Consider the following 10055-nt stretch of genomic DNA (forward strand, 5'->3'; position numbering starts at 1 on the left):
TCATATAACTAATTCTTTGCATCACCACTTGTATAATTTCAAATGCTAATTTCAAGGTAAGAAGCCTTATGTACAGGACCAGCAGTCTCCAATAAATAGATTTCACTACAAAGACCCTATATTCCCGTAAGCAATTAACAGTAGAGTAAGCATAGCATGGAACTGAGGCATTTCAGGGGATGATAAAGGACAGACCCAGTGCATAGAAGCTCCCACACAAGGTGGGGTCTGGGGAGGGATTATAGGAACCTAGTCTTACCCCTGCAAAGTGCAATGCAGAGAGGCTGGTTCGAACCCAGGACCTCTTGGCACAAGTGGGGGGATGATAAAATTGTAAATTTCATTTAACTTGGGAAATTATTACCATTTGTGATACATGATTTTTCATAGAGCTGGTTCGCAAAATGACACACTTGATTAGAGGGCATCTGTACAGACACGTAGCAGGACAATAATGCAGCATTAAGCACCTCAGTTAAAATATCACTACTTGTATCAATATACAGCAATAGTATAATTTCAAATGCTAGTTTCAAGGTAAGAAGTCTTAACTATAGCAGGCTCAAATAAATACATTTCACTTCACCTCTCATAAGACAGATATAAGTTAGTAAGCCATTGACAGTAGAGTTAAGCATGATATGAAACTGAGGCATCTAGGGACAATAAGAAACATTCATTGCAACAATAACATGGCATAAATATCGGGTGTCACAAAACAGAACTGTTTGGTCTACCAGATTGGTCAGAGCGCCACAGCCAAAATAAAAACAAAAGCAGTTTTTATTGGCTAACAACAGCTTTCGTCCCAGTGCGGTGGTGCTTCCAGAGAACAGAGCCAGGAGACAATGCCATGGATCAAGTCCAGCTGGCCGCCGAGGTGGTCCGGCAACTGGTGGCATCACCATCTCCATGATTCTGTTTCGGTCCAAACCAAGGACCCAAATTAAAGCCAACAAAACATGTCAGATACCAGAAATCACGTTGTCTTCCGTAATAATACATGGCTTATCTGAATTAAAACCAAAGATTCTGTTTCGGTCCAAACCAAGGATCCGAATTAATACATGGCTTATGCTTGTAACTACACGCCCAGCATCAGTGCACCTAAGCAAGGCACCGAAGGGCAGCACAAGCAACAGACTGCCACCAGCAGCAAAGGCAGCCAGTGCTTACACCATCGCACGACACACAATACAGCACTGCAGCACACTTCTATCATCTCAGCGGGCGGGCGCCAGTGCCGCAGAGGTTGATGAGGTCCAGGAGGGTGGAGTAGAGCACCTCCAGGGACAGGTACCCCAGGAACCTGCGCTTCTCAGCCCAGGGGTCGTCCGCCGCTGGTGCCTTCCCGTCATCCTCCGCCGGCTGGTCGACAGTCAGGTACCATGAGATGCACCCGTATTCATCGTCCGGGTCCACGTGCGCCACCAGGCCCAGCATATCACCGTGCTCCAGGTCGAAGTAGAGGCACAGGAAATCCCGAGTCACACTCATCCCCAGGACCAAAGCCTCCTCGTGGAGCCAGTTTATTATCTGGCTCGCAACCTGCAGATATATGTGCAGACAATGTGCTCAGCACCTTACAATAAAGTAGGCCCCGAAGAGATGCGCATAAAGACACCAGTCAGTTGAGTAAATCTCAGCCTCTGGACTTGTCTTATATGCATGTGTATATGTATAGTGGGGATGGTATTAACTTCTGAACTATGGAGCCCTGGCAATGACCTAAGACGTATCATCGTACCTATTCTCTGAACTGAAGTCAGGCTGAACTCAACATTCCGACTAGCCAAACAAACTATCCGCGTACGTCGATGGACACATACATTCAGTGCAAGGCTTTCCCAAGGAACATACAGTAAATAAGTGTAAACGACTGAACAACAGCCGTTGCAGTCAATCATAGAACAACTTTGGATTTACTAAGCCTTAATTATAATATGGTGAAGTGGTTCATGCGCTATCCTGGCACAATTGATGCTTCAACCTTGTGAATCATAAATACTCTCAACAGTAGTAAAGTTAATAAATTAATCCAGTGCATATCGGCGATAAAGGATAATGACTTGAAAGGTTTTATTTATCACAAGTTTACCTGCTGCAGAACCATCGTTGGGAGGTCCTCCAAGTCACAATTGTAACTGTTTATCAGATAACCATCAGAGGGCTTCCTAGTCAACGACCCGGCGATGCTCGGAGAACCCTCGCCCAACAAACTTATCTGGCCGTCCTTCAAGACAATCTTCGTGTTGAACTGTGTCCTGGAAGATTTGTACTTGGGCTCGCCATTGTCCGAAGGCTTCGTGGGCCGATCAGCAGCCAAAATGGGTTGCGGAACTCTTAAGCAGAGAGACCAGGAAGAAGTTCTAGAGTGCCATGTAGGAAGGGACCGCAGCTGGAGATAAGGAACCCTGCTAACCTGCATGCATTAGTGAAAAGGAAGTTACAACGCCAATCTACTACACCCATGGTATGTATATTGCATTAATGAACGGGGAAATAATAGTAGTTATACCACACTCTCTAGCTCCAGCTGCACTTTTTTTGAATATGTTTTATGAGCCACTGTCATGCAGAAATGACTTAGCAAGCCACAATCTTCACTTGCAGACTCTGCGGACTGAGCAGGACTCTGGTAGCGAACAATATTACGATATTTCTCCCTGACTTTTCTGAGAATGTTCTCATGGAACAGGTGTAGCAAGTAAATCTCCAGACTTTTCGGGTTAAGAAACCCTGAGGTGTCCCTTTTTGAAGGCTCCTGCTTCCCATTGGTGGTGGCTAGCACAAGATTCGCCTCTGAATTATTATGCTCTTCATGGCCTGCCATTTCTGAGTCACCATCCTGTCCAGAATCCACAAGTGAAAGGCACAACAAACTCTCCTCGCCAATTGCTAGTTGGAGAAAATCCTCACGCATTCCAGTTACGTTGACACCTTGAGTTTGGACAAACGTCTCACGGATCACCATATCCAATACCTGCAAAGGCATAAACTAAGCTAAGCACGAGGTGGTATGAAAGATAAAAATAACAAAAGGAGAGAGCATCTTTTGTCACAGGAATAATTTTTCATGGATTTCTAGTTGGTCAAAATGACAGGTTTGCAATAATTCATAAGCATTTAGACAACCTACCTGCTCCTCAAATATAGACTTGTGGATATTGCGAAGAATGGAATGTGCCTGTTTGACAGACTTATTGACATCATCATCATCCCCCAACACATCATCTTCCGCTGCAGAAGAAGTAGTGCTTGAGACACCTTTTGTTCTGCAAGCGTAGCTTTCTGGGCCGTTGGCACTGTCCCGGCGGAACTGAAGGCTCAAGAAACGGCACGACTTTTGGGGGACTTGTACAGACAAAGTGCCCGACGAGTCCTGGTCAATCGGAACCAGTGACAACGACGACATCCGTGGCATCGCTGCCGTGTCCAACTGAGAAGTATCAACCACATCAAACATGAAGCTGTTGATTCCTGGAGCATTCCCACGCTGCCTCTTGACTTTCCAGTTCTGCTGCAACCTGCCAAATCCAACAGCACCGGTCATGGCACAAGCATCGCTACTTAGATGATACCTGGAATTCGCAATCCCTGCAACAAGACGAACCTGATCAATGAGCCGTAGAACCTAGCCTCCTTCTGGAACTGCTGCTGCATCGTCTTTGCCGATTGTTTGAAGTACCGTCCCAGATGCTGAGATTGCGGAATGGAGCATAATAGTTAGGGTATGTGGTGTAGGTTCAAGCATGAACTACTCAAAACATTTTATTCTGCAGTTTATTTTCACTCCCCTCCTCTTACTGGTACTCCCTCCGTCCGAAAATAATTGTCATCAAAATGGACAAAAAGGGGTGTATCTAGAACTAAAATACATCTAGATACATCCCCTTTTATTTATTTTGATGACAAGTATTTCCGGACGGAGGGAGTAAGTTGCAAATATCCCATGGCCCATGGGTCTCAGTCCATGCCTCTCCAACTAATTGGCTGCAGATGCTCTACTAGTTTCTAGTACAGGGGCTTACCCGCAGCCGCTGGAGCTTGGTGGCGGCGGAGACGGCCATGTCGACGAGGACTTCGTCCGGCAGCGGCCTGGGCTTGGAAATGGTCGCGACGGCCACGGTGTCGTTCGCCTCGACCTGCATTGTTTGTTAATTGTTATTATCCATCCATCATAACCAGGACATCAGCTCATACGAGCGGCTGGAGACGCGGAGGGAGGGACGGACCGTGGAGATGAGGTCGAGGACGACGGTGAGCTCCTGCTGCGCGAGCTGCAGGCTCTCGTGGAGGCCCTGCCAGGGCCAGGCCTTCTGGGCGGCGTCCTCGGCCGCCGCCTTCTTGGCCTTCTTGGCGTCCCGCTCGACGACCCAGGAGAAGTCGACCCGGCGGATGGCCGCCAGCCGCTGCTCCTCGCTGCTGGTGTCCCTGTTGCGCCGGGCGGGTCTGGATCAGGAGCGAGGCGAAGGGAAGGGGGGGAGGGGAGGGAGGGAAAAAAGCTGCCGGCTTACGGCGGGTAGTGCTCGTTGCCGGCCTCGTCGATGGCCTCGAGGCGCTTGATGGGGAGCTTGTCCAGGTCCAGCCGGAGGTCGTCGCCCATGGCCGCCGTCTGCTGCCCCTGCTCCTTGATTGATGGGGAAGGGGAAGGGGCGAGGGGCGAGATCGATTGGCCTGGAGGCTGGCGGCGCGAGGCGGACTCGGGGGCCAAGAGCGGCAGGCAGGTAGGTGGTTGCCGCCGGTGAGCGGCGGCCGGCGGGATCGGGCGACGAGCGGACCGGAGGCAGGGGAGATAGGGCGAGGGTTTGGACCTTGGGAGTTGCAGTGGTGGTGGTGCGGACTAAACCGGGCCGGGCCGAATCGCCGAAGAAAGCAGGCCTGATGGACGAACCATTTTTGCATGATCCTAAAATAAAACAATTTTTTGCATCATTAAAGAACAAACATTGTGGACTCTTTTTCCAGCAGAATATTGTGTTGTGCAGTCTCATTAAATTTATCGTCTTCCAAAAAATTCGTATCGAATATATACTGTGTATTACTATATTTGATTCTTTTTTATTAAAAGTTTGCTTTGTTTAACCATCTCATACCGCCAGACATAACAGTTTCAAATCGATTATTAAAGATAACTCAAAATAAAAATTTGTAAAAAAACCTGTGTGAATTTATTGCAAAAGTTCTTTTTTGTGAAAACAATTATTGTATTACTCAATGATTAAGGAGTGCAGTCTCGTCCAACAATGTTCAAGACTTCTTCTGGGCCAGAGCCTAAACAAATCGCAGGCGGTCATTCAACCTATCTAAAGACATGAAATGACTAGCATTATTACAGTTCTGACGAATATGAGTAATACAAGAATTGTGTTCCCCCCCTACTAGTTTTGATCTCTCTGATCATAAATGCATACTTGGACCTATGAATTTATTGCAGCAGACAAGCCACAAGTTTTTTTAGTTGGGACAAGACAAAAGTTAATGTGTAAGACACATGACTTCAAGCTACGACATTTTAGCTTTCACAATTCTAATACTCTAAAAAGAACAAATGTGAACTTAATTAGTTTCATTACTTCAAAAAATAACTAAAATACATACCGATACGTTTCAAAAAACAAATATGAAACAAGATAATTCTCCCATGAGAATAGAGATTTGTATCCGAGCGTTTACATTAGAATTTTGAGCAAAATAATCAACATCAAAATATTTATATATTAAATTTCAATATAAATGGAATTTACATTTGGAGAATAACCAATAATAGTATGATCACAATTCCATAGATTAAGAGAAATAAATATTTGTACATAACCAATATTGTATTATTAATAATTATTTGAAAAATTATGTAATGTTTATATTGCATATGCATGTGACTTTTCCATATCGTTAATGTTTGCAAGTAATAAATATGTGTGTAGTTGTACTTTTAGTGCTTTAATGTGTTTTTAGTTCTTATATTTTAGAAAAAAGTCCATTTTACTACCCTGAATAAAGTTGGTGGTTCACAATACCCCCTCATCTATTTTTCTGTTCCTTTCACCCCCTAAACAAACCCATACCGGATGAAAGAACCCCCTGGGTGGTTTTGTCTCCACTTGCTGCTGATGTGGCATTGGTCAACAGTGGTTTTGACCTGCGGGTGGGCCTCCCTTGGCAAGTGTGGCTGAGATTGACGGGTGGGGCCTAGAGGAGGCGGGGTCCGCTTGACAGGTCTGTCTCCTTCCTCTGTCGCTCGCCCGCGGGACAGAGAGGAGCTCGGGCGCTCGTCTCGGCGGCAAAGGCCACCCCGGCGGAGCTACGACCACCGGATTGACCCCCGCGATGCAGCGCGTACCCCGGCAGCAGCAGCAAGCAAGGCAACAACGGCACAAGCAGCAGCCACAAGCAAAGCAGCAGCGAGCGAGCGCACGGGGGTAGCTGCAGCTGCGGCGCGCACGGGGGTAGCTGCAGCTGCGGCGCACACGGGCACAGATCGAAGGGGGAATCGGCAGAGGAGCTCACCGCGGAGCTAGTGGACGAGGTTAGCGAGCGCGGGTGTCGATGGACACAACGAAATCGATGACAAGATGCGGCGGTCGTGGACGAAGACGATGGCGATGGCGAGCGTACGTGGCCTCCTAGCCCGAGCCCTTCGGCGAGGGTGAATGAGACGACGATGGCGGAGTACTGGACGTCTTGGCGTGACGAGGGGAGGCCGGCGGCCGCGGGATCGACGCGGCGACGGCGACCATGAGCTTCAGGCGACGAACAAGGGATATGCCGGAGATTTGGGGTTAGAAAAGAGGGAAGGAAGAGGAAAGAGAAGGGAGGAAGGAGAAGCAGGGCGCTTGGCGCGGCGGCTTGGAACTCCGGCGGGCGGCGGCGTCGGCCGGAGGCGGCGGGGTCGGGCGCAAGGGGAGGCTGGAGCTCCTCTATCTCAGCCCAGCCTGATGAGGGGGGCCCACCTGTGGTCAAAACCACCGTTGACCACTGCCACATCAGCAGCCATTTGAGTCAAACCACCATAGGGACCGATTTTGTCCGGTATGGGATTGTTTAGGGGGTGAAGGGAACAGAAATAAAGATCAGGGGGTTATGTGAACCACCAACTTTTTTCAGGGTAGTAAAATGGACTTTTTTCTATATTTTATAGGAGGCAAACCATATCACAACAAAACTATTTTAGATTTTCATACCATATAAAAAGTTGTATTGCAAGCTAAGCCATGCGAATGAACAACTAGTTATGCTAATCCAAGGAATTTCCATGATTCCCTTTGCTGCAAAATTATGTCTCTTTTAAGAAATTTAGAATTCACTACTGATTACATCAGTCAGTTGAAGCGTAGCTGAAGATGTTCGCTTAAGCGAGCGCTCTACCACCTGAGCTGCATCCTCTTTTGTTCTACTTTCCAAATCCTTCTGAAGAAACTGCAATACATGGCGCAGTTGCAATGCAAGGTCCATATACAAAAATAATGTTAACCAAAGCAGGTGCAAAACTACAAATGGACACCCATTTTCACTGAAGACTGTTCAATTTGGATGAAATCGTGACAATGAGCAATTCTAACTTTCTTACTCTTCTCTTATTTTCGATGCAATAATAGTTGAATTCGTCTTGTAAGCGAAATATACATTTCAGACGCCGGGGTTTGCCTCCCTTCCACACAAAAAGAAATCCGAAAACATACATTTTACTGACCCTGCAACTGTAACAAGAGAAGCAAAATATCGTTGTGTGAATGTGCAGAAGAACAATGTAATGTGCAGAAACTAGTATTCTTACAACATTGTGGGATACAGCATGAATTTTGTTCAAAAAATATCCCAGAAAAATGCAGCAAGTCGTGTCCGGGCACATTAGCATCGCCATGTTCAGAATTCGATATCCGTCAAACACAACATTCATTTTCTGCTGGTCTAAAAAATATATTTATTCGCTTCTGACAGACTGAAACTTTAAGCAGAACAACAGAACTCAAGTTCCCACTCAATGCAAGAACCACCACATCTGTACCGACACCATCTAACAGAGATGCAGCTAGCAACGTTCAAGTAGTGGCCATTGTCAACGCATTTTTACAGATTAATGGAGAGTGTCATGGTCAAACAGTTTCAGGATTTCAGAATCGTGATGGCAAAGCTAATAGTTTCATATACTGTGAGAAGAAGAAACCAAGCCTAGCTAAGCAGAAACACAAGACTGCATGCTGAGTTTTTCTGAATCCATATCTCAACGAAAGGAACTGGGTTCTAATGTCATTGTGTCCGAGGCGGTGACACTTCTGAAGAGGTGGACAGGAAGGCGACTTCTAGGGAGTAGGGCGGTGTCTCTCTACTCTGCGTCGACATCAGCATACCGCAGCGCCGCGTGGGCTGAATTAGCAGAAACTCTTGGACTGGTTTGGGTTTTCATGCGTAACAGGTGCTGCAACAAGTTTAGATAAGAATATAAAAACGAGAAACACAAAACTCATAGTTGAAACACAAAATGTTCAGAATTCGATCTCTGTCAAAACACAAAATTCAGTCTCTGCTGATGAACTAAAACTCTAAGTAGAACAACAAAATTCAAGTGTTCAACTCATTGCAAGGACCACTACATCTGCGCTTCATCTAAGAAAAAAATGCTGCTAGCAACGTTGAAGTACTGGCCATTGTCAACTCACTACAGATTAACATATGTCACTGCACCATTTTTCGAACAGTTTCAGGATTTTAGAACGGCGATGCCAGAGCAAATAGGTGCCCTACTGTCAGTTGAGAAAAGTAAGTTTAGCTAGCAGAAAGAAAAGAACTGCTGGGTTTTCATGAACCCATATCTCAACAAAAGGAACTGGGTTTCTAATGTCATCGTGTCCGAGGCGGCGACGCTTCTGAAGAGGTGGACAGGAAGGCGACCTGAAGGGGTCCTGGCTATGGTATCTCTCTACTCCGCATCGACATCCGCATACCGCAGCGCTGCGTGGGCTGAACTAGTAGAAAATACCTCAATCAAATTCAAAATCGAATATCTCAATCAAATAAAGAGCTTCAAAATTAGGGAATATGGTGAATTAAAATAATTAAATGATAGATCTCCTTGAGAAATTATTGACCCAGTTAAAATCAGGTGGCCAAGTTCTAAACTGAAGACCTCAATTAATTATGAGGACTTACAAATTAGGAAGCATAGTGTATATAGTATATAAAAGAATTGAATGAGAGCTTTAAGAAATTGTTGACTTGGTCAAAATCGGGTGACCCAATTTTAGTTGGACACCTCAATTGATTGTGAGGCCTTTTACCCCTAGAGAGCTTAGTGATATACTCCCTCCATTCCTAAATATAAGTCTTTTTAGAGATTCATTATGGACTACATACGGAGTAAAATGAGTAGTAAATTGCACCATTTCGGTTTTGCTGTTTCTTATTTTCCTTTTGTGTCTAGAGGGATTGTGTGCATGTTTGGGAGATTTGGAGCTTGCAAAAGTGAAGTCAAGAATCAAGATAGTTTTTCTTTTACAGAGATTTGCAAAAGAAAACAAAATACACAAGATGGAGAAGTGGGGTATCAATCCACATACCTCCATTCCTAAATATAAGTCTTTTTAGAGATTCATTATGGACTACATACGGAGCAAAATGAGTAGTAGATTGCACCGTTTCGGTTTTGCTGTTTCTTATTTTCCTTTTGTGTCTAGAGGGATTGTGTGCATGTTTGGGAGATTTGGAGCTTGCAAAAGTGAAGTCAAGAATCAAGATAGTTTTACTTTGAGAAAAATTCATCATAGGTCACAAAACTTGAGCTGGCTGACACTTAAGTATCACTACTTCAAAATACCCGAAATACAGTCCATTTACTTGCGCAGGTGGTTCACTTTGGTCCATATATACGATTGGAGCTACGTATTTGCTGACTTGGCCGAGTCAGCCGTTGCCAGCTGTGCTTTGACTGCCACTTGTGCAGCACCTGTCGGGGGGGGGGGGCGTTAATACTAGATGGCTGGAGGTTTTTTTTGCAAATGCGCGCACCTGGTCGGACCGCACCCCACCTGGTCATTAAACGGCCCGCACCTGGTCGG

At 45.7% G+C, this 10055-nt stretch overlaps 1 protein-coding gene across 1 annotated transcript; it reads right to left on the bottom strand.

Annotated features, from left to right (window-relative positions):
- Positions 1-970: 970 nt before the first annotated feature.
- Positions 971-4844, bottom strand: LOC123149427 (mediator of RNA polymerase II transcription subunit 17). Its single transcript, XM_044569083.1, has 8 exons — positions 4518-4844; positions 4236-4434; positions 4032-4145; positions 3614-3699; positions 3140-3527; positions 2519-2983; positions 2099-2422; positions 971-1548 (listed from the first exon to the last, which is right to left on the bottom strand). Exons 1-8 carry the CDS (start codon positions 4604-4606, stop codon positions 1219-1221), a joined length of 1995 nt encoding a protein of 664 aa, XP_044425018.1. The 5' UTR covers positions 4607-4844; the 3' UTR covers positions 971-1218.
- Between the last annotated feature and the right edge of the window lie 5211 nt (positions 4845-10055).

Source organism: Triticum aestivum, chromosome 7A (assembly GCF_018294505.1).
Source record: "Triticum aestivum cultivar Chinese Spring chromosome 7A, IWGSC CS RefSeq v2.1, whole genome shotgun sequence".
Lineage (NCBI taxonomy): Eukaryota > Viridiplantae > Streptophyta > Magnoliopsida > Poales > Poaceae > Triticum > Triticum aestivum.

What these genes read in the sequence shown, in the direction of transcription:
- LOC123149427 (XM_044569083.1), bottom strand. Translation starts at nt 4,606, where the DNA reads ATGGGCGACGACCTCCGGCTGGACCTGGACAAGCTCCCCATCAAGCGC. An exon ending in TTCTACGGCTCATTGATCAG is followed by an intron (nt 3,528 to 3,613) that starts GTTCGTCTTGTT and finishes TGGATTTGGCAG; the next exon opens with GTTGCAGCAGAACTGGAAAG. An exon ending in AGCTGGAGCTAGAGAGTGTG is followed by an intron (nt 2,423 to 2,518) that starts GTATAACTACTA and finishes TAATGCATGCAG; the next exon opens with GTTAGCAGGGTTCCTTATCT.